Source organism: Desmodus rotundus, chromosome 7 (genome assembly GCF_022682495.2).
Source record: "Desmodus rotundus isolate HL8 chromosome 7, HLdesRot8A.1, whole genome shotgun sequence".
Classification (NCBI taxonomy): Eukaryota; Metazoa; Chordata; class Mammalia; order Chiroptera; family Phyllostomidae; genus Desmodus; species Desmodus rotundus.
Genome location: NC_071393.1, coordinates 116915104 through 116939197, shown reverse-complemented (window position 1 = coordinate 116939197; position 24094 = coordinate 116915104). Strand labels below are relative to the sequence as shown.

General features: G+C 45.1%; 1 protein-coding gene across 11 annotated transcripts in view; it reads right to left on the bottom strand.

Annotated features, from left to right (window-relative positions):
• The window catches only part of TTLL5 (tubulin tyrosine ligase like 5), a 252493-nt gene that overhangs the window by 203491 nt on the left and 24908 nt on the right, over positions 1-24094 (bottom strand). For all 11 annotated transcript variants that reach the window (XR_008427229.2, XM_053927529.1, XM_053927528.1 and 8 more), the window contains 6 exons: positions 23748-23830; positions 16917-16986; positions 16149-16233; positions 5295-5396; positions 2484-2575; positions 1658-1765 (listed from right to left, as the gene is read on the bottom strand). Coding sequence is in view for 10 of the 11 variants with exons in the window: in XM_053927529.1 (XP_053783504.1) it covers positions 1658-1765; positions 2484-2575; positions 5295-5396; positions 16149-16233; positions 16917-16986; positions 23748-23830 (540 nt within the window). In the remaining variant the exon portion in view is untranslated. The remainder of the gene's footprint in view (positions 1-1657; positions 1766-2483; positions 2576-5294; positions 5397-16148; positions 16234-16916; positions 16987-23747; positions 23831-24094) is intronic.

The following is a 24094-nucleotide window of genomic DNA, read 5'->3' as shown; positions in this document are numbered from 1 at the left end:
CCTGGAGGTCCAGGGAGATGGTGAAAGGTTAGGTTTGGCAGAAACAGAGGGAGAGGGGCCGGGGAGACAGTGCCTACTAAGAATTCACAAGGCGAAGCTCAGAGACTACCAGAGAGGTACACGTGGGAACAAAATGCCACAAACAATAGGAAAGGAATATAATGGAGTAGTACAGAACGGCACGGGACGGGAGACACAGCAGGGCACTTTCCTAGACGAGGATTCCCGGAAGAGGCAATGTCAAGCTGAGTCTTAGAATACGCAAGGCAGGCAGGAGGAGAAGCTCCTAGCAGAGTGCAGAACTTAAAACAGAGGCGCAAAGGCGGGGAGCCTCAGTGGTGTAGTTGGTTACAAGGTATCAAAGGGGAACTAGAACTCTAGAAAAGTCAGCTAGGGTCAGATGCTTGGAGTTATATCAAGCTTCTGTTATGATGGAAACTAAGGCCCCCTTTAAGGGTTTTAGAAGACATGACCATATCTGCATTTTAAAAAGGTATCACAACCTCTTCTTTCTCTATATAACTTCAGGTCCTGGTTCAGTCTCAACACTTCCCTTTGTTCAGTGCCCCTAAAGTACACATTGTTATGATAACCCACTAAAGAGATCAAGAATTATAATGTCTAATCATAAAAATAACCAAAAACAATTTACTGAGCTCAAATTAAGGGCCAGACGTGTGCCAGGTGCTTTGCATGCGTCACCTCACTTTGATCTTCCTGGTACTCTTAGGACGCAGGTGCCACCATTACTGCCGTTTTATAGTTGAGGAAACAGAATTAGAGCAATTTGCTGAAAATCAGAACACTAGTAAGGGGTGCAAATGGGCCTCAGACTCAGTCTGTCAGGCTCTAAACCCCACGTTCTTGGCTTTTCTGTTACCCCGCCTCCTAGGCAAGCCTGACAGCCTGAAAGACAGCCTGTCTCACTACTGTGTTACTCTGTTATCTCCCCATCAATGACCCCAGTGTGTCTCACCAGCAAAGCCTAACCTCTGCCGAAAGCCTACGTGACTTCGCTGGCAATCGCCACCGAGCTCACATCCACACTGAAAGCAAATGCTATAGTCACAGCTACTGGGCAGCAGGCAACAGGCTTGCTGATCCAGTAATTGTGGACTGTCTTACTCCTTCTCTGTACAGTCAGTGAGTTAGGGGTGGCAGAGAAGGGGAAGAGGGGAGGGAGAGGAAGAGAATAAAGAAGGAAAGGGGAGAGGGGGGAACCCACTAGAGAGAAGACTAAAACAAAAAGGAGGAGTCATCGGAAAATGGAAGAAAGCACATACTGGTACCAGCCAGAGCTTCTTGGACCAGTTCCCAGTCTGGCTGCCAAAGAGCTCTGGAATATATTTGTTGGAGCTGGATTCCTGTACAGTCCGTGGCGGACTTTTTCTGATTGCATTCTGACAAAGAGACCCACACTTTAGTTCCAATCCCTGCTTCCCACACAGAAAGCTAGTTAGTTCTCAGGGGACCTCCAGCTAAGCTCACCACTGGTTTCTTCGTAGAATTGTCACATAAGCTTAGAAAGAAATAAAAACCCACCACATACCTTACTCCTGTATCCTGCGGAATCACTAAACTTCTCTATCCCAGGATTCCATCCCAACCTCCCAAGCCCCTTCTCACAAAACCCTTCACGCTTCTTGAGTCTCCTTACCAAAGCAACTGCTGCGATGAGGAACAAAGGTCTTACAGGCTGTAGCAATAGCTAGCTCGGCAGAGATTATAGTCTTAATGATCAGGTCTTCCACGCTGGCCATCAGCGCTACAAAGAAAGAAGAAGAAACACTACAATGCGTGGATTAGAAAGACTGGACTCCAACACCATCCACTACAAAAGCCCGTGTGCGCCTTCAAAAAGCCTCTATACGGCAGTCTTGTCAATGGTGCTGCAGAAGGCACGTCTGTGAAGGGAGCACGGTCAAAAGCAGGCCTCCTGTGACAGAGGACAGAGAACGGAAAAGGAACCTTGCCCTCCTTCCCGCTCTCCTGTCACGCTTCCCTCTGGGGACTGAGACAGGTCTTGGGGCACAGGCCCCCGCTCTGCCCAAGGCTCCGCAGTGGTGTCCGTTTTGATGGCACACCCTACACCCACACTCGCCACTGTCCATTCTCCAACTTAACGACATGAACGAGAGAGATTAACTTAGACAAATTTGAACTCAGGGTCAGTATGGAGGAAAAGTTATTTTAAAAGCTGACAGTATTTTAGTTAGCAGTTCAACATTCACAAAGGATAAATTCACTGAAGATTAAAAGGCAAAGTTATGCCTTTCAAATTAGAAACAAGAACGGGGGCTTGGGAGAGTCATGAAAAGCCTTTTCTCCATCTCGTAAAGAGCAGGAAAAATTTGCACCCAAACTGGTGGCCCCATGAGATGCCTTGGCGACAGTGTTAGAATTAGAGGGTGAGTGCTGGTGAGAGACAACGGTACAGCTATAAAAAGCAGGGAAGACCACAAGAAAAGAGGCCTGGTACTCACCAGTTGTATCTCTGCCTTCTTGTTTCAGGTACCTCAGCATGGCACTCATGCTCCATTTGTTCCCATAATCCTCCACATCTGGATCATCACAACTAAAACAAATGAATGGGTCAAGGTCACATATGCAACTAGGCCTGGCTGTAGGAACTAATTTTTTTTTTTTTTTTTTTTTTTTACAAATAGCTTTCTTGTCCTGTTAAATCTTTAGAAAAACATTCCTTTTGCTGACTTCCACCTCACCCAGTATTTCTTAATCCTTTTTGTCATACAAGGTCCATCCATAAAGTATCCAGCCATGTAATGTAAAAAAGAGACATTTACTGAAGAAGATACAAGAAACACTATACATAGGACAATGACACCTCAGTCCGCTTCAAAGTAGGCGCCTTGGGACCTCACACAATTCTCCCAATTGCTATCAACTGCTTCATTGTATTTTCTTGAGTCTCATTGATGGTCTAAAATTTCTTCCCTTTCAAACGTAATTTTAGTTTTGGGAAAAGCCAGAAGTCACAAGGTGCCAAATCTGGGCCATGGCAGGATTGAGTCGCCTGGGTGATTCGATGTTTCGCCAAGAAACCGCAGGGGCGTGATGCATGAGCGGGTGCATTGTTGGGATGAAGCTGCCCATAGCTGCGGCCTTCTGAATCATCCGAATGGTTTCCACGGAGGAATGTTTAAGCTTAACGCAAATTTTGATGCAGATTCATTCCTCTGCTTGCTCAGTCATTTTGAATGTGACGGCCACACAGTACACATGCTCACTCAGTGATGTCTACCACCCCCACTGACTAGTACAGTGAAGTCGTCATTGTTCACACATGCGTGTTCCAGTCCACTCTCCCTGGCTGCCAGGTCACATCGATGTCACTCAAACCATTCTCATTACATTAACAATGGCTGCACTTTTTCCAGACAGACCTCGTATGTCTTCACACCAACTTCTTCCACTGAAATGAAAATGCATATAGCTTGCCTGATTGAGGTGTGTAGGGGAGAAGAAGGCCAATTCTTCCTTAACCAAGCAATTATGCATCGTGGAAGGGTGACAGAAATGTGTGAAAGAATGTAAACAAGTTTAAGAATAGTAACAATATGTTAACAGATTGAAATGTTTGAAGTGAAAACCTAGCTTTTGAGGTAAATGTCACATGAGCCCACAAAACAACCTCTGATGCCATTTTCAGACCAAAACTGAGTCTGGATGGGCCAGTGAGATAACACAATGTAGCATTTGAATGAGCTAACCAAGCACAGAACTACTTTGGCACCTGAAGCAAGCTCCCTCCTCTCCGATGGCAGACACATCTTTTTAAAAACACCTCTGACCTGTGACTGAAGGGAGAACGCGCTAGAGCAACAATGAACGCATGAGCGTACCGCCACCACGGCAGCAAAGTGGCAACCCGGGTAGACCCCCGTGACTGGTGGGTCCTGCAGTCTCGCACTTGTGTTTGGCAGCTGCCCCCCGACTCCCTACCAGCACCCCGCCACCCACCAGTTGCCTCTCTGCTCATCTTCCAAAGTGAAGGACGTATCTCCCACCAATCCCTACTACTGGTCACGGGTCAAAGGAATCAACGAAGCTTTGGCAACCACGCCATCACTCCCAGATCCCTTTTTTCCTTCCTTTCTTCCTTTCCTTGGACTTTCTAGGCACTTATTTTTAGTCTGAGTAGAACATAACTGTCTGAGTTGCTTTCTTACTTTCCCACTTTCTGGCAAAATTATCAGAATGAAGGAAAACAGAGCAGAAAGAATATTTCCACACAGCTGGGCTGGTGTTCCCTTCCACTGAATCCTTTTCTGAGATGGCCTCGTTTCTTTCTTTCTTTAATTTACTCCCAGGTTTTTCCCCTCCTGATCATACAAATATTTACTTTAGAAGAATTTAGGAAATACATAAAAGTTCCAAGAAGAAAACAGCAATCACCCACTCATAATCCCATCCACTCCAGTTAAGCACTGTTAACATTTCAGTATCTATCTTTTCTAGTTTTCTTCCCCCCCCTTCAGCAAAAATAAACAATTTTAGTTATTGTATACGCTCAGAAAGAAAATAATTGCATGTAGTGTCCAGTAACCTGCTGGCTGCGCTGGACAATGCACAGTCATGCCATTCTTGTCTATGATCTTGGATGCACATCCTTTGTTACCTCTTCAGGTTAAGTTCCTAGAAATAGAATTGCTAGGTCAAAGGGTACAAACGTTTTTAAAGCTTTTGATATATTTTGCCAAGTGCTGAAATGACTTCATGTCTTGATTTCTAAAAAGTTTCATATGCGTATTAAATTCCCATCCCTAGCCCTGGCAGGGTGGCTCAGTTGGTTGGAGCGTCGCCCTCTACACCAAAAGGTTGCAGGTTCTATTCCCAGTCGCAGCACACACCTAGGCTGCGAGTTCAATCCCTGGTTGGGGTACATACGAGAGGCAACCAACTGATGTTTCTCTTTCACATCAACGTTTCTCTCTCTCTCTCCTGCCCCTTCTTCTCTAAAATCAATAACTATATCCTCGGGTGAGGATTTTAAAAAAAGTTCCTACCCCCACGTCAAGTGAGGAAAAACAATGAGGAAGATGAAACTTGGGGAGGCACATTTTGGTAGAGAAAGGCTTACCCTGTAAATGGGTAAGCAACGGAGAAACAGCAGCAGACATGCCTCGGAACTATGTTAAATGACTGGTAGCTCTTCATAAGTTCAAGGACATGCATATCGAGTTTGCCTCCAGTGCCACGTGTTGAATGTTCACTTGCACAACACCTGCCTCAGAGACGGACTTCCCCGCCCCCCAGCCCGGCGCAGCCAGTACCTGACATAGTCTCCGCTCTTCTTGTTCACACTGTAGTTCGTCAGGTGCATGAACTGGTTCCGAATGTTCTTGGCACCTTGGTCGTATCGCACTGTTGCAAACCTGATGGAAAGGACGCAGGTTAAATTCCGGGAACAGAGTGTCAAGGAAATAAAGCCTAGAACTCAGGATCAAGGAGATTTTAATAAAAGGAAGGTGACATCATTAATAAATGCTGAGTGCCAACTCCTGTGCCAAGCGTTTCACATGTAACATCCCATTTAACTCAATCCTTAAACCAATTCTCTGAAGTAGGTAACATCGTATCTAATTTTTAAAAACAGGTATCAGAACTAAAATGTGATCTAGAAAGATTAAGTCACTTGTCCCAAATCACTGACTTCCAAAACCCACGTTCTTAACCACAAGATGCTGCTTCTCTCACACAGAACCTTGGACCAATAGGAAGGATGAAAGTGAAAACAGAGTTATTCACAGCCTGGGAAACCGTGTGTAGGGTGCTGTGGGCGATGAGGCATTAGCTGGCCAGGAAACACCTAGCGAGCACCTACACAGTGCCTGGTACTACAGCTTTCTGCGGGAAATATTAAGCAAAGAGGACAAAAAGGACAGCTTAACAATATATAGACTTAGGACTCACACCCAAAGAGACAACAGAACTGATCTATAAAGTTCACTTCAAGAAAACAATAATGTCGGCATTAACAGCTGACAAAGCCTAAGTCCGCAGAATAGCAAAAGTATGAGCATAGTGAGAAGACTAATTCCTGCATTTGGGACGAAGGCAGAAGACAGCGAGATTAACCATGGAGCCCACTGAAAACAGGGCAGCAACTCGATATCCTGGACTACGGTCAAAAGAAGACCAAAATATAAAATATATGTGCCTCTGCAGGAAGCAAGCAGGGAGAGAGCGAGCTTTCCAGTGGTGCTCCGCGCCAACAAAGGACAGTTGAGCCGCATGGTTATGGTAAATGCCAGCCCTGCTTACATACCACGAGAACCCTATCACCCTTCGCTGAAGTGGTTTTCCCCAGAGGCACATCCAACCGTGTGAAAAAAAATCCTACAAGTCCACAAGTTTATTTTCATACGGTTTACAAATTATTTACATATGCTCACTCAGACTATAAAGTCAACACAAATTTTTACCACATTAAAGGGCAGATTTTAAAATTTTTCCTTGTCTATTTCTTCTCACCCACCCCCAGTACATCCACTCCCTCATTCCCTGTACTAGAAATATATAAAAAGGAAGAAAACCACACAAAAAACAATTTAAAGAAACTAAAACAAACAAACACGAGGCCAGGAAGAAGGATGTGGACAAAGAGAAAAGGATGACCAGGCATGAATGGCTAAGGCGCGAGAGTTCGATGAGCATTACGTCTATACATAGAGGAACCTCAAACTCCCGGAAACTCCCAGTAGTTATCCCTAACTTCTAGCCATGTCACTCTGTGGCGAGTAAACCTTGCCTCTATGTACCCATCTCCTTCCACAGACCTGCCCCACACACGTGGGAGACAGTCACTCTCTGAATTCTCGTAAAATGGAAAGGGGGCCCATGCTGACCCCACAGAGGCTGCCTGCCTCACCCAGACATTACCTCACAGTGACATGCCTCCTGCCATCCTCCCCCCCAAAAGAAGAATGGTTTCGAGGGAGGGAAAGGTTATGCTTCAGAGAAAGAGGTTTTTATCTCTGCTGAGTGAGAGCGGTGATCTAATTCCGTCAGCAACATGAGAAGATCAGCAAAAGCCGGCGGTTCGCTGCAGCCCAGCACATCTGTCATCCCCACACCCTTCTCTTCAGCAGGACTGCATCTCTCAAAAACAAGGTGTTTTCTTCCCAATCTTCCCTTTCGCTAGGGAATTTACATTCTGAACCCCGGCAAGCACGAGATTATCAACGTCAGAGTGGACTTTCATGGAGTGTAAGAAATAAAATTTAGAGGGGACAAAACACGTAAACTCAATGGAAAAGTTACCCAAAGGGACAAAAGCGCTACATTCTTTTCTTCACCTAGCCCGATGGGACTCGGCGAGGACTGTGCAGAAGAAAGGCAGGTGTACGAGCGCATCTTTCCTCCTGGCCCAGGAAGGCCTTAGGGTTCTCACTAAAATCCGTATTACAAACCTTATCATCTGATCACCATCTGCAACATTTCCTTCTTATTACTTAGACCAGTGGCTCCATCAGTCCCAGGTCTGGCACAGGAATCAAGTTCTGATTCACCCGCAAAGGTTTTTTCCCCTAAATGTGGATTACTCGGCCAACTTTTAAACATCAGACCTCCCTCCCTGCAGCCTCGTGGCGCCAGGGCTCAGTTGCGGAAGATGGTGGACAGGCTGGTTACACAGCCCACAGCCAGCACGAGGGGGTTACCCACGCACAGTAACACAGGTGACCACACAGGTGGCCCCATGGTGTCCAAGTCCATACCAGGAGGGCATCTGAGTGGGGCAGTAACCAGGGAGGTCAGGAGACTGGCTACATACGATAGAATTGAGTAAATAAATAAATCTGTTGAAGGTAATGGGAGTCAGATTTCTCGTGGTTGGAGAGATTTTTTTAAGACAGGGAAAAAGCTAAAATAAACCTTGCAGTTCTGAACTAGAATTGGAGGTATGAGTATGAACTCCTGTTTTGCAATACACAGTGGGGCAAAAGTAGATTTATAGTTGTTTCTATGGAAAATAACGCGAGAATAAACTGGTTTGTGTACTCACAACTGTAAACCTACTTTTGCCCCACCCTGTATATAGGTATACAGGTGTAGAAATAAGTACAGAGGTAAGTGTGTGTACGTGCATGTGAACGCAGGCACACACCCATGTCTCCTAGGTCTGTGCGTTGTGAGGGCCTGAGAGCGGAGACACCCCAGGCCATGCGCGTATCTGGCGCCCAGATCCTGACTCAATACTATTCATCAAGGCAGCCAGTGCTCCTCTGAGAGAATGACTGATTCCAGGCCGAGACAGAGAGAGAACAAGAGGAGCCGAAACATCCTGTGCTCAAGGGTAAGGGAACATGTCAGAAGGACACAAAAGCCAGTTTAAAGGGGCAAATCAGGGACGATCTGAGCATTGAAATAAATCATGACAGTAAGGAATTATAACTCATTAAATAAAACAGGGATCCTTGATCCCCGTCGATACATAAATGGGAAGGAGAAAAAGCTCTTCTTGGAGTAAAACACCAAATGATAAAAGTAAAAAAAAAAAAAAAAAAAAAAAGATGGGATTAGAGCGTCATCATCTGGCCACCATCATAGTAATAATTCATTCAGGCAAGAAGAGCAATGGATTATTAAAATCGTTAGGTGAAAATGAGATGAGGAACCCAACTCACATGGTCTCACAGTGTCTCCTCAGAAGACACTCACTAACTACAGAGGGGAAACAAGGTGAAGGTGAAGGTGAAGAAACCTGGCAGGCGCCACCTTCACCGAGCGGCCAAACACCAGCAGCCCCCGCGCGCCATCGGGGGCAACACGATGAGGGCGCACATCACTTCTGCGGCATTACGGCCAAAACACACAACCTGAGTCCAACCGTGAGAAAATGCCAGACAAGCCCAAATTGAGGGTCTTTCCACAAAATGACTGGCCTGTAATCTTAAAAATTACTAAGGTCGTGAAAATGCAGGAAAGACTGAGAACTATTCCGGACTGAAGGTGACGAGGAGACGAGACAACTAAATTTAACATCGGACCCCGGATTGGGTCCTTTTGTTAAAAAGAAATCATCAGGACAGCTGGCAAAATCTGAGTGTGGGAAAAGGTAATTCTTCATATTATTTTTACAGTTTTTCTGTAAGTTTGAAATGATCTCCAAGTTAAAAGACTACAATCAAAGGTAAGTTTCTCCATAAAAATCTAGATGTTTCAGCCTCCGTTAAAATAAAAAAAAAACAAAACAAAACACAAAAGATCTGGCAATATCATCCATCTTAGTCCACTCAGGCTGCTATAGCAAAATACCATAAACTGTGTCGCTTTGAAACAAGAGAAAGCTGCTTCTCACAGTACTGGGTGCTGGGAAATCCAAGTCCAGGATGCAGGTAGACAGAACTTTCCTGTGTGAGCAATCGCCCTGGGATCTCTTTTACAAAAAGGCACTTATTGCATCCATGAGGGCTCCACCTTCGTGACGTAATCACCTTCCAAAGGCCTCACCTCCTAATTCTGTCATCTTGCGAGGTAGGATTTCAACATAAAAATTGGGGGGCTGGGGTACCCAAACTTTCAGAGGAATTCAAGAATCCAGAGAAAGCTGAGACTTGGAAGGGCAGCAATGGAAGAATTAGGAAAGATCATTAGAGCAAAGATGCGCCATTAGAGACCAAGGCTGGGATCAACCACAGCCTCGTATTCCCAACTACTACGTACGAATGCAAAAGCTGGAGAGTGGAAAAGGCTGAAGGGGGAAAAACGGATTCGTTTGAAATATGGAGAGCTCTATGGATACCCTGGACTGCCAGAAAGACAAACAAGTGGGTCCTCCAGCAAATTAAGCCTGAAACTGCAGGAGGCAAAAATGGCAGAACTAAAGCTGTCCTACTTTCAGGCACATCATGAGAAGGCAGGGGTCTTTGGCAAAAAAAAGGTAATACTCGGGGAGAATCGAAGGCAGCAGGAAAAGAGCAAACATGAGCTGGACTGACTCCACGGAAGAAGCTGCAGGCAGGAGTCTACAGGAGCTGAGCGGGGCTGGTGAGGACAGGACGGTATGGCCCCCACTCATTCACAGGGCCACCAGGGGTCAGAGCTGACTCAAAGGCACGTGACACACAAACGCTCAGACTGTGGCACTGCCACACACCAAGGAGCTGCTGGCATTGAGGTACGAATGTCCCACGAGAGGGACAAGTGATCTCCAGTTCTCGGGTCTCCACCTGGCCAACTTCTCCAGTGAACATCCTCATGGGCATTGAGACTTGTGCCTCGTGATTTAGACCTTCATGTATCAAATTTCACCCCACTCAGATCTAAAAGCTTCAACACAACTTCTTTATTAGCAACAATCTAAAAAGGGTAATTCTCTACTAGGTACCCAGGACGGAGTTTGCAAATACTTATCCTAACACATACTGAAATTTACATGATGGATTAAGTCTCAAACCTCCCACTTCACGAAATCAAAATTTAGGGAAAGCTGTCATGACAGAATTTTATAGCCTTGACCTTTAAGCGGAAAGGGAGGAGGGGCTCTACTTTCTTTGCCAAATCTGAAACTGGGTACTATTTTTTATCACACTGAAACATATAAGAATTACCTTTATTCTGACAATATCTTAATTCTGACAATAAGTTCTTAAATCAAAAATCTTTTTAAGATTAAATCTTTTTTGCTTTCTAATGTTTCTCGGAAAGGATCACGACAACGGTAATAGTTTGTCCAAAACTCGCGAGTGTCTGTGTGAAGGAAGGGTTTCAATGTGCGACATGTGGTAGGTACTCCACAGGCACTCACTCAAACTGCACCTGAGCTGCTCGTTCCAGGAGCTCGGCCAGCAGGGAACCGCCACGGAGAGAGAGGTCTTTTCCACTCTCTCCCCCGTTCAAAAACTCTGTTGTCCTTCTAAGAGTACGAGATCGTAGTCAGTCACAGATAGTCTCGATGCAGGAGAGTTGGCCACCCCCTCTCTGATGGTTACATACCCTAACAAATACACACTCCAAACGTACAAAGCGGGGAGGCCAGACCCCGAGGAGAGACCCCAGCACATGAGTTATCTTTCAGCAGGTGCAGCCAGCCGTCCAGAGCCAAAAGGCCTGGGGGTGGAGAGAGAGCACCTCGGGCAGCCCCGCAGGAGCCACTGGGTTCCATCCTCGCCTGACCCAGAAAAATCTCGTGGAAGAGAACAAGAGGCCCACGAGCTCTCTGATCTGCTGTCAACCAGCTGCAGCCCCGAGACTGCCAAGTGCTGCAGTGACTCGGCAGCGCCCTACGGAGCCGTCTGGGAGGGGATTACCAGCCTGATCCCCTGTCTTCAGAGCCAGAAATGACTCAAGCTTCACAAACAGCAAGGGCCTGCCAGAGAGGGTGACAATGAGCGCTGGAGAGGGCTTCTCCCCCTCGCTGGTGTCTCTTCCCCCTTCTTGCTGCTGTGGCAGATTCTGGACAGTGTACAGCCTGTGAGGTAATATGAATTCCTTGGCAACCAGCAAGTACCTGAATTCTTTCAAAACCACAGGAATCCAGCAGAGAAAAGGTAAATATCCCTGCGGAGCCAGTGTTAATTAGCAAGGAAGGCTACTGAAGAAGGGGTGGGGGGGAGGGAAAGGCATTACAAATGCTTTGGGGTCTTTTCTGAATTTCCACTGAATAGCATGGCTGCGGCAGAAACACCGCGGTCCCCACGGGCTCCCGAGGGCCCTCTCCTCCCCCTCCCAGAGCGTGGGCGGGTCTCTCCCTATGGGGGGCGGGGGCACCTGCATGGCACCCAGTTGCTAGCGCTACCTATCTTTGGGACTCTGACAACATATTGGGTTTTCAGCTCCATTTTGTTTTAATTTCTTTAACTTTTTATTTTTCCTATTTCAGTGAAAATTTGGCTATTAGCTCGGTCACAAAAAAGGCCCGTCAAATTGTTTAGACCACATACTGGATCCACCTAAAACTGTAAAATCCAGGACGAAGTCTTTTTGGATTCCACCTCTGACAGGAAAAAGAACCTACCCCATTTTGGTAGAGAAGGCCACCCCTCCCTGGAAAGCGAGTGCCCCCTGCTGGTGCAAAGCAGCAACACACGCGTGAAACTCCAAAGCAGCGCCGACCTCTAGGCCAAAGTGCTGGACCCAAAGGCCAGAAAGATTAATTTTTCAAACGCCTCGACATTTTGCCCATGTATAAGAAAATAATGACACCTTTCTACTTCCTACGTTAATAAAACAAAAGCAACTAGAATTACTAATATAGAAACAAACTATTTAGGACCTTTTCTTCAGTAAATTTAAGAAGGCAAAAAGTTTACACAAAATACTTATTTCATAAGCTGTCTTAAGAAATGAACTTAATCTTTCCGTCACCTAAGCTTTAATTTGAGGTCCAAACCAGAAGGAAGTGATACGAGATAAGGCCATTCTTTTCCCAAGAAGGAAACCAACTGTCTTTGCTGCCAGTTTTGTCTATTTAGGAAAAATTACGGTTTTCCTGTTGAGCCTCGAAGTAAAAGGGCTTAGTGATCTCATCCCAACTGATTATCTTCAGTAGTGTCCGCATGAAACACACGTGACCCGAGATTACGGCAGGCTATAGGTCCTGAGACGCTGTTGGACGTAAGGACACAGCGAGATCCTCAGGATTACAGAGAAGCCGATGAGTGCTGTGCTACACAGTGAGTCTGTAAGACACAGGGACAGAGAGGGGCACGTGAAAGTCACTGCGTACAGCAATGTGCCCGCACTGGGCGCAGGCTCACAGCCTGTCATCAGGGGCTGCCTTTTGTCCCTCACGCTCTTACATTCATCTACACTTTTAGATGCACTGAGACAAAGCCCTGAAAACTCCTATTTCTTGGTTCAACCTGGCCTGAGTTTTTAGAAAAGCTACTCTCCAAATTATTCTGAGAAAAAGCATGCATTTAAAACATACAGGGGTGGGCAAAAGTAGGTTTACAGTTGTAATACAAATAAGTAATACAAGAATACACTGTTTCATGGACTCAGAACTGTAAACCTACTTTTGCCCACCCTTGTATATATACTCACTTTCCACTGGAGGCAAGAGAAGTTATTCAATTCAGTGGATTCTGACTTCTGATGTATACCAAGGAGCCAAAGCACGTGCCTATCTGTAGTATATTCTTCTTTTCTTTTAAGATTTTATTGTATTTAGAGAGAGGGAAGGAAGGGAGAAGAGAGAGACAGAAACATCAGTGTGTGGTTGCGTCTCGTGTGCCCCCTCTCCCCCATAGGGGACCTGGCCGGCAACCCAGGCATGTGCCCCAACTGGGAATTGAACTGCCGATGCTTTGGTTCATAGGCTGGCACTCAGTCCACTGAGCCACACTAGCTGGGGCTGTAATATATTCTATAACAAATATTGGTATTGCTCTCAATTTGTGTCTGAACCACTGAGAGGGTTCCACTTAAAACTATGCCAAATTTTACCAACAGAGAGGACTATTAACATTGTGGGTAAAATGTCTTTGAGATAACATGCAAAACACGTTGGTATGACAGACATCCTTGCAACCTTGGGGTCTCTGCCGTATTCAAGAAGTCCGGCTGTGGCAGGACGTCACCACTCCTGCGAAGGGAACAGGGAACGGAACGGAAATGAGCTGTGATGAGGATGAGGGGAGTGAGGAGGAGGAGGAGAAAAACTCGGGTATCTCAAGTTACAAGACTGAAAACCCTTAGCACCTTCTACACCTGAGTAGACATACAGGGTACATCTCACCTTCTTTTTGTTCTAGATAGTAGGGGACTTGACTTTTAAATCTATACTTCAAAGTCTGAGAGCACACACATCTACAAACGCCACAGAACGCTTCTTTCCTATGGGTCTGCTCAGAGCTGGCAGTCAGGGTGTGATAAAGTGCCTGCCTGGTTCGGCCCTTTACCCGAAAACTGAGAAACATCTTAATCTCCCCCCTCAATTTTAAGGAAAGAGTAAAGACAAAGAATACATAAAATGAAGTCACTTTAACCAAGCCGTGAAAATTAGTAACATTATGAGAGTGGAGGTGTGAGGAAAGACTCTCCTTGTTCTAACTAGCCTGGGAAGTTAAACGTTTTGAGCTTTCCGGTCCTGCATCAACGCCCTCACACACACTGGACATTCCCCAGACCCCCAGATAACCTCCTGATTACCCCCCGCCCCAGAAACTCAGGTACCCGGACCACCTGACAGCCATCATCCAGAACGCTGGGTGTGACCAGCCTCCTGCCTTCCTTCTGCCCCGCCTGGCATCCATCATCCGGGCCACCTGACATCTGACAGATAACCATCCTGGGCCAATTCCAAGGCTAAAAATGCAGGACTGGTCATTCTCAAGGGCGTACTTTTCACTCTAAGAACTTTTAACTTTTTTTTTTTGGAGTATTTTTAGGTTTTTGCCTAGCTGTGTTTCTGGTTTGCAAACTCTTAAGACCCTTGAATAAATCTTTATCATTTATTTCTAGCCAAAGCTTCCAGACTCGTTTTTAGTTCAATGGACAATTTTCAAGGAACAGGAGCGCAGAACTAGGGAGGTTCAGTAGCCTCCAATGTTCCTAGGGCTCAAACTCACAAACCTTAGTCAAGAATAGGACAGGGCTTGTAAGTGGTGTCGCTGCCACCTAGAGGTGAAGAGAAGAAACAGCTCGACCAGCCAGAGTCAGGTCAGCCGGCTCTCACCCTCAGACTGTAGTCAAAGGATGCATGAAAAAATTTAAGAATGTGAAATAATTAAAACACCATTCTAAAACAGTAGTTGTCAGAGTACTAGAAAATGTGTCAAAGCACCTGTACTTACATAGGTAGGCTACTTTTAACCATTCTATTTCCCACTTTTGAAGTGCATTTTAAAAAATAACACATACAGACCAAGCTTTTTAGCTTGCTCCGACTGCTCACAGACTGCAGACTACCTTCTAAACTGCTAGGTTTCATAAACCCACTATGCACAGAAGGAACTTCAGGGAAAGCTACCTGGTACGCACACACACGCACACACACACGGGGCAGTGTAAAAGTGGGCACACAAAACAGTTTATTCTTGTATTATTTATTAATTATTGTATTATTTTCTACGAGAGCAACTGTACACCTAGTTTATTCTTTTGAGTTAATAAAGGCACTGCAATATTCATAGTCTCATGTCTTCTTCCATGCAAACAACTGTAAACCTACTTTTGCCCACCCCTGTGTAGATAGATAGATAGATAAGTTTTATGAATTAGTTTTACGGGGGGAAGAACAGAAGAGTTATATACTTATTTTAAAAAGTATTTATTGAGGGAGGGAGGGAGGGAAAAAGAAATGTCAATGTATTTGTTGTTCCACTCATCTAGGCATTCATTGGTTGATTTTTGTATGTGCCCTGACTGGGGATCCAACCTGCAACCCTGGTGCATCAGGAGGCCACTCTAACCAACGGAGCTACCCAGCCATGGCCATGTACTTATTTTAAACATTGTAAAGGGTCTATGAAAACCCTGCCACCTCTAAAATCATCTGGTTATGGGAAACAAAACTTCAAATTATTATTAATTTTATAAGTCATACTACCATAAAACCTAAAAAAGACTTCAAGAAAACAGAATAATGGAACCAAGGTACAGTTTATTACTTGCAGATGAAAAAAAAAGCAGCTAACGCCTCCTACACACAAGAAGGCATGAGATAGCTCAGGCCTTGAGCTCTGCAGTCGGGTCCATGAATTCGAACTCCTGCTCCACTGCCAACCCGCTGGGATATCTCAGGAAAGCGACTTCGAGTTCCCTTCCCTCTCTAACAGTCAGCTCCCTCAACTGGAAAAATGCAGCAACTACTAGGTTATTGTGAGCATTCAAATAAATGTCTGGTATATAACAGATAAATGTGGGATTTTTTTAGTCTTCCTAGATCAACCCTGAAGAACAATGACAAATCGTTGTAATACCCTAGGTTCTTCACAACTGCCATTTCCTGAGAACACAGTGCGCTCCTGGATCACTGCTGGGAAAGGTGTGTGTTTACATACACACGCTTGTACACACGTGTGCATGTATGCAAGAGGGACTGTAAAGTAACCCGAAGGCCATCTGGGCACACTCTATTTTCCTGAGTTGACTGAACAGAAAGAAAAGGCCTAACTGCAACACACTCTTCAATGGGACCACTCTAACAAACTCCAGCCCCCCGCACACACGTCTCTTACCTGGCCAGTCCTTCTTCATAGAGATAGATGACAAGAGGGTCGTAGGAAGTCACGAGCACATAGAGGCGCACGTCAAACTTGAAATCTAGAAAAACATTTAATTCCCAGGAAAAACCAAGTTCATCTGTTTTCTGTTGCAGAATGGACAGGACAATGTAACAATGAACATGAAAGAGAGAAGAGCCCTCCTCCTCCCACAAAGTACACACGGCCCACACACCTTGCTTTTTGAGGATAAATTAGATATTTCATCTACATGTATATGTAAAATGAGAGAGAACTTACATATGTATATGTACTATACAGTTTTCATATATATTTGTTACTATGTAACCCATGAAGCACTTTAAAAAAAATTATCTCCTTTCATCGTCAAAATAATCCCATGAGGCAGGTCAGAAACCAGGCTCAGCTCTAAAGCCACAGTTGCCAAGAATTTCCCACTAGCTTAATAAAGACTGACTAGCAAAGACTATGACAATGTTAAAAAATTAAGCAAGATACTGTATGGTGATTACCAGAGGGAAAAGGGGTGGGGGGAGGTAGAAGGGGATATAGCGGAGAAAAATGATGGAAGGAGACTTGACTTGGGGTGGTGAACACATAGTACAATATGCAGGTGATGTATTATTATAGAACTGTATACCTGAAACCTATATAATTTTGTTAACTAATGTCATCCCAATAAATCCAATAAACAAACAAACAAAACAAAAAGTATTCAGCAAGCTCTAACCCAATCCAGTCCAGGGCCTAAGCACCACTCACCATCTATGAGCAGGGGGTTGTTAATGTAACGGGAGACCAGGATGTTCTCTTCCAGGGAAATCTGGTTTGGCTATTAAGTAAAGAAAAAGAATGAAAGGACAGAAGTGCAAAGGGACCCTAGCTTACAATTCGAGAAGTTCTTAATCTTTTAGAAATGATAATGTAGCAACTAAAACCCTACGTTTTCCTCCAAGCTACCCATATATTCAACTGGCCACATAACACACCACTTCCATAAACACTGAAGGTATCCAATTACAACAGGGGGGAAAATAAATTACACAGCCATCTGTCACATAATAAATAAAGCCTAAACAGCTTCAGAGATTTATATACATGATATTAAGTAGTTACATGCCAAGAAAATATAAGCTACTTAATAAAAACTTGCTTTCTCCCAACGGTAAAGACGATGCAAATTTTAAAATACTACCATTATTCTTAAGTGAAGGCTTTCATCAAGTTGCTTAGAGAATTTACAGATCTTCCCCCTGTGAAATAGGATGGATGTTTCATGGATTCACTCACGGGTGCCTGCTATGCCACTGTATGTAAAGATGGGACTAGATATTTTGAATTTTTTTTTGATGAGAAAAGAGTTGTTTTTACAATAAATAATTATGAGTATTGCTGGGTTCTGTATAAGGCCCTGGGGGATACAGTGAACAGATCTCATCCCTGCCCTCAGAACCCAATCCCTCCCCCTAAAGAGTTCAGTGTTTAGGTAGCAAGACAGCAAAATATATAACTAAGAAGAACACAAAGCCACACATCTGCAAGTGGAAGATGTGAGGGTACGGGGTGGAGAGCAGACCAGTTAAGTGGGACCAGTCAGGGAAGGCTTGCCCTGGAAGCGTAGGTGCAAAGGTGAGCATCGAAAGCTCTCACGCACATGGTGGAGAGGAAAGGAGGCCACCCCGGGAAGGCGGCGTGCACAAAACCCAGCAGAATGGACACTGGGCAGATTCACTGACCTGGGGCTGAAGGACTGAACTGAGAAATAATAAAAGATATGGTCAGACAATTAGGAGGGAGGGACTCCACTGGCAAAGGGATCCGAACTCCTGGCAAGGGGCGTTTAGGTTGAACATGGTGGGAAGCAAGAAATTATTGTGGAGTCTTAAGTAAATAGTAAGATTAAAATACCTGAAATAGAGCAATTCTATGTGAGATCAGGCTAAGACAGAAGTCAGCTGGAAGTCACCACAATCCATACAGGATAAGGAACTCCAAAAGGGAAGTGGCTACCATAGTAACTGTGATGATGATAGCTACAGTAGCAGCAACAGAAATCACTATTAACATCTGCAGCAAAATATAAAATTTAATAAATGTATTGAACAGTTGCTATGCGTTGTTCTAATTCTTCGCAAGCACCATTTCATTTAACCCTCCGCTGACTCCATGAGGCAGGTGTACCACCACCCGAACCTGAGAGCCAAGGCGAGACAGAGAGGGCCGGGCCGGCTCAAAGCCACGCAACTACTCAGTGGCAGGCGGCGGCGCCTGAACGCAGGCGGTCTGCCTCTGAGGCTTCCCTCTCAAGCACTGTTCACAGCTTTCTCCACAGTTCTGAACTAAAAATAATTGTCCCCCAAATTCAAAAGTTTGTCTTTATAATCACGCACTTTCTATCACAAATACTGCACTGATCATAAAATGGGGATGCCTCTGTGACACATCACGTACACACAACCACGATGAGCAACTCCAGAGTCAGGATAATGAGATTCCCCCTCATTTCCCACGCTTGCTATCTCAAACCTCGAACACGACTTTCACAACCTGCGCATCACAGGGACACCGTGACATCAGTACCGATTCATACTCGGGGACTCAGTCACCCACACCATTTCCTGACTCCCTTACACTTCTCGATCAGTTTCACAAGTACTACTATCTCCATTCTGAGTAAGCTTAGCAAGAACTGATACAATCACACGGTTCAAAGCAGCCAACTGCAGGCTGTGTTCCAAAACTAAAATTAAACAATTGCAGCTCTCTTCCAAGTGAGTAACGCCTATGGGCTACGACAGATGTATGGCTACTCCACTCTCCTCCGAACCAGAGAACACGCTGATAATAGTCTTCACTCTGTGACACATCTAGTGTCCACAGCCATTTCCTCTTCTTTCCTTCTTCCCATACATATCTGTCCTCTGAGTTATGCACAGCACAATCTCTTGCATTATTTGGTCCATCATCTGTACCTCTCATTTTTATCTGCATTAGGAATTAAATTGTAAGCTCAGAGGAGAAAAGAATGGTTTGGGTAGCGTTTCTTTGCATACGGCTCTGAGCAACTAACGAGGGCTTTTTCCCATCTTCAAGCCTATTTCCTTTTCATGGAGCCCCAATTAACTCATTTTAAATGATTTCAATTCCAAGCTCAAATGCCCTTCCAAAGTATGCAGACCTGAATTGCTGGCACAGTTGGAAACACCCATTTTTCTAGCTGGACTTTAAGGTCGGAGCTCATGGTATCTATTAGGTCACTGCATAGTACAGTGGTACACTGGGTAGGAGGTATGCTCTGGAATCAGCTAGGCCTGAGTTACAATCTTGACTCTGCCACTTCTTAAGGAAATAATAGTAATTACCTCACACGGTTCTTATAAAATCTAAATGAGATAATATTGGGAAGGCACAGTTGTAGGCACATAGTAAATGCTCGAGAAATCTGGTTGCTATTGTTACTGCGAACTCAATAGTATGTATGTGCTTCCGTTTATTAGTTCCCGTAACTCAGCAGCATTCACACAGCATGCCACACGCCACTCTACTCAGAGCATGCACTGAGTTATAACGAAGATCTGTAGAATTAGGAGACAGTTCCCCTTCCTCAAAACGTTTTAAGCAGTGACAGCACCTGGCACACAGCGGGTACTCCCCAAACATTTGTTGAACAATGAGAAGAAACAGAGCGCACATAAGGTAACAACACACAAACAAACAGAAACAAGAGAGCCGTACAGAGTTATATTCACAAGTGTAAGAGCAAACAGAGTGACTTAACTACACTGCTGATACTTTGAAATCTCGGGGTAATATTAACATTGCATTCACTATGGACAATGTGTGAGAGGAGAATGACTAAATCTGACTGCTATAATCATATGCATGCCCTAATCAGAAAGCACCAGAGCTTTCCCCTCCTCAATCTGAATACACTAAATTGGGAAAATATGGCATTTAGTCACGGTTACTGAAGGAGCTGGCTCAAACACCGCTCTGCTCCTTTATGAGGTATTTCTAGAGTTAAAGAGCACGTTATTAAGAGGCATGGCAGCCAATCGGCCGAGATGCTTCGATCTATAGGGGCTCACACTTCTCTCTCCAGTATTACATAAAAGTAATGTTTTTTCTATCCTTTATCCTGTTCTTGTAATGGTAAAAGTTGCTATTTGCAGATATTTTCCAAAAGGTTATGACTATTATTGGGAATGTTTAATAAGAGGCCCTCTCACTCCAGCAGGAAGACAGGGTATGATGTTTTCATTTGGCCCTCACACCTAACTCCACCCCCCACAACATCCCTCACCCACTCACATTAGTTCTGCTCCCAGACCCTCCGCTGGAGCACTCCCTCCCTACCCCCTAAAATCCAAAAGGCAAGCAGGCAGCAGCCGTGGAAAGAGTTACTTCATCCAGTTGGCTAGCGGGTCACATATTCCATGGGAAAGGATCCAGGTATGGAAAAGAGGAGATGGTGAGGCCTTGTGTATAAGGAGACAGAGAAGAGTATTAACTACATGGTTCTTGGGTCTGGGTAAAAGGTGATAAAGTTCCAGTTTTGGAATGAAATGGGAACATCTTCCCATTATGTCCACATGTTGCCAGCTCCCCTAGTGCCTGCTGGCGTCTTCCCAGGCTTCTGTCTGGCACCGCCACTGAATACCTCAAAGAATCAGACTCATTCCAAGGAGGGCCCAGGGTCCAGCCAAGTACTTTGATCTATGCAGGGGGTCTCCAGGGATTCAGCTCAGGGAGAGGTGGGAGGGAGGACAGCCTGCCAAACGCATTCTCTAAAGACTTGTCACCCGCTTTATGAGGCTCAGCATCCAGGGAAGAGTCAGGGCACGGGGTTCTCAGCCCCACCAAGGAAAGTTTAACTTTTCTATTCTTTATGATGTTGGTTTTAAAATAACAAATCACCGGGGCAAAAGAGCATTCCAAACGAAAAAAGCCCCAGATGAGCTGGGAATAGGTCCTATTCATCTTGACTCATGTCTAAGAAAGCAAAAAGCAAACTCGTAGCACCAATGACTTCCAATAGCAGTTCCATTTGGCAGCTAAAACCCAAATCCAAGCTAGTGCCGTCTAGGAGATTTGAACAACCTGGAGCTCCTGGCGTCGAGCTGAAGGAAAAGCTATTGGCTGGGAGCCTTCATGCCAAGGTCAGAACAGAGAAAAGACAAGAGATCTGACCAGGCCCTTCTGTCACAAGAGACCCAGGGTCCAGGGCTTCCCAAGCCTCAGGGCCAGGTCACAGGGCTTGTAGCCAGGACCCGGGACTCTAACACTTGCTGTTTCGGAACCAGATCCTACATATTTTCAGCACAAAAGGCCTGGCCATCAGTGTTTATAACACAGTTTTTAGTCAGACTGACTTTAAGGATTTTTCACTGTGAAAGACCTGTCAGGGAGGGAGTCTCTGCACGTAGAGGAAATAGCTCAGATCTTAAGGAAAGAGACTAGGGGGTTTAAAAAGGAGTACCGAGCACACACACACACATAGCCGCCGCACCCCCCCCACCCCCCGGCTCCCTTCCACAGTCCCACTGGAAGGGCAGGGAAGGCAGTTTCTAAAAGAATGAAATTATAACAAGGTTAGAAGCCATTAAAGGAGCCAACAACAGACAAAAGTGTAAGAAGGTGGGGTCAGGTTGAGAAAAGAGAGCAGAGGCGGCCCCTGCCCAGCCTATCAGAGGTGACTGTGACCTTCCCAGAGAGGCCTCTGAGAAGTTCCGAGCTAGCAGTGAACAAACAGGTGCAGGAGCGGGTCAAGGGATGAGAGTCAGTCATTAACACTCAGCACTGGGAAGCGCGTGGCCAGGGGCCTTCTCCAACACCCGCAGGTATAGCACCTAAGCATAGCACCTCAGCATAGCACCTAACAGTGCCACTGGGGAGGACGTCTGGTATAAGAGCAGGGATCTGAAAGGGTGGAACTTGAGGCCATGCTATCCCCCAACATGCTAAGGGGAAAAGAGAGGAAAGGTAGCCCTGATCCAAAGAGGAATCACCAAATCTTCCTCTGTCTTCAGGGTCAGGCCCGCCCTGTTTTGGCAAGGGGGACAAGGGGGACGGAGGAGGCATGCGCCTCCCCACTCACGCCCACCTAAGGTGCAGCCTGACAGTCGGCACGCTTTGACCTGGCACAAAACTCAGACAGCCTGCCGTCTGGGGAGAAGCTCCTGGGGAATCCGTCCTACACAACCGCAGGAGGAACCCAGGCCAGCTGTCAGTCTCCGTCAGTCTAGTCTCTCGTGCATAAACGTGACTCAACACACCTACGGTCACTGAAATTGAGAAAACCCGCTAGAAAAAGCTGATCCCTAAGAAAATTCACAAAACAGAGAAGAACTTTTATAAACTATCAACTGGTATCTTCAGAAAGACCAGCAGGCAAACTGCATCCATTAAGCGACAACGGGCTGTTAACAAAAAAGCAAATCAGAAAATCAGAGTTTCCGCAAACGACGACAGCCAATAGAGAACCAATGGAACAAACAAACGGGCGGAGCTCGCACTGGAGGCCCAGCAGATAAGGACAGGGGGAAGACAGAGAACTTAAAGTAAGAAGAAAGCCGACATGAAGGAAAGACCCAGACTGCCTCGCAAAGGAGTTCTAGAAGCAGAAACAAAAACAAAAAAAAAGTTCCCTGAACTAAGGAATAATATTAGTTTCTACATGAAAATGGCTGACCAAAGAAAGAATTTTTTTAAAAGACCCAGACTGAAATGTTGGTTAAATTTCAGAATTCCATGCAGTAAAGTTTCTATTAAGCTTTTTACTCAACTTATACATAAAGCAGAGAAACTGAATCATAGTTATTAAGAGAATGTGAATGTTTAAAAATCTTTAAAATATAAAAACAATAAAAAGTAATTCAACCTAGAGGTACAAGGTGGAAGGGAGGGGAGGATGTGATATCAGTACAATAAATATCAAACTGGGAATTAACAAATACAATGCAGAGTTGAGAAAAGAAGAAACATAATTCAATTATATTAGGTTACCAACTACTATTCTACGTCTCGGGAGTGAGACTGTGGTTAGGATTTTTTATTTATTCCATGTAGTTTTTGACTTAAAAACAACTTTTAACGGGGATTTTGCAAAGAATTAAGATACTGATGACTTCTGAAAGAAAATAGGAGGATGAGGAGGATGAGGAGGATGAAGAGGAGGTTGGGAGGCAGGAAGGGAGGAAAGTGCAACAACGACCCAGACAGGTCTGGGTTACTTTCCTTGCCGGCCTTGAAGGCAGGATCACACAGCTCCGCTCACAAGGAAAACTAAATGTTTGTGCTATTAATCAATGCCTAATGCTGAGGAATTAACATGACATTATGCTGAAAGCGGAAAGGATACCTCTGTTCTGACACCAAAGGCTGCCCTCCCCCCAAAATTGGGTCAAGTCACTTTTCAGCCAGAGTAACTATTAAGGAAGGAAGTTACAGCCGACAGACGACCCAGACCTACCCTCGACTCACACGTCTGATTTCAGAGGGGAACACCTGCTCTTAGTGGAAAGGAAGCACATCCGTGGCTAGAGCAAAGGGTGAAAGGGAAGAACAGAAAGAGGGGCGGTGCTGGATACTCACGTTGTTGATCAGGTAGACGCCCCGCCCCCTAGAGGAGGCCACTGGTTTTACTATCCAAGGTCCCCGATCCTTTGAATATGAATCTGCTCAAAATATTGGGAGATAGAGAGTGGGAGAGAGAAACAAAGAGAAAGAAAGGGACATGAGTTTATCAATTTAAATTTCAACAATGGCTATCTACTCAGGTACCCAAAGAATTTTCCAAATTTCTAAGTGGTGGGCAGCAGCCAAAATAACCTATATTTTTGGACTAGTCTTAAAAATTAAACAAGAACAGATACAGAGACCAAAAGAGAGAGGAAGGGAGGGTGGCAGGGAGGAGGAGGGAAAGAGAAAAAAAGAGGGAG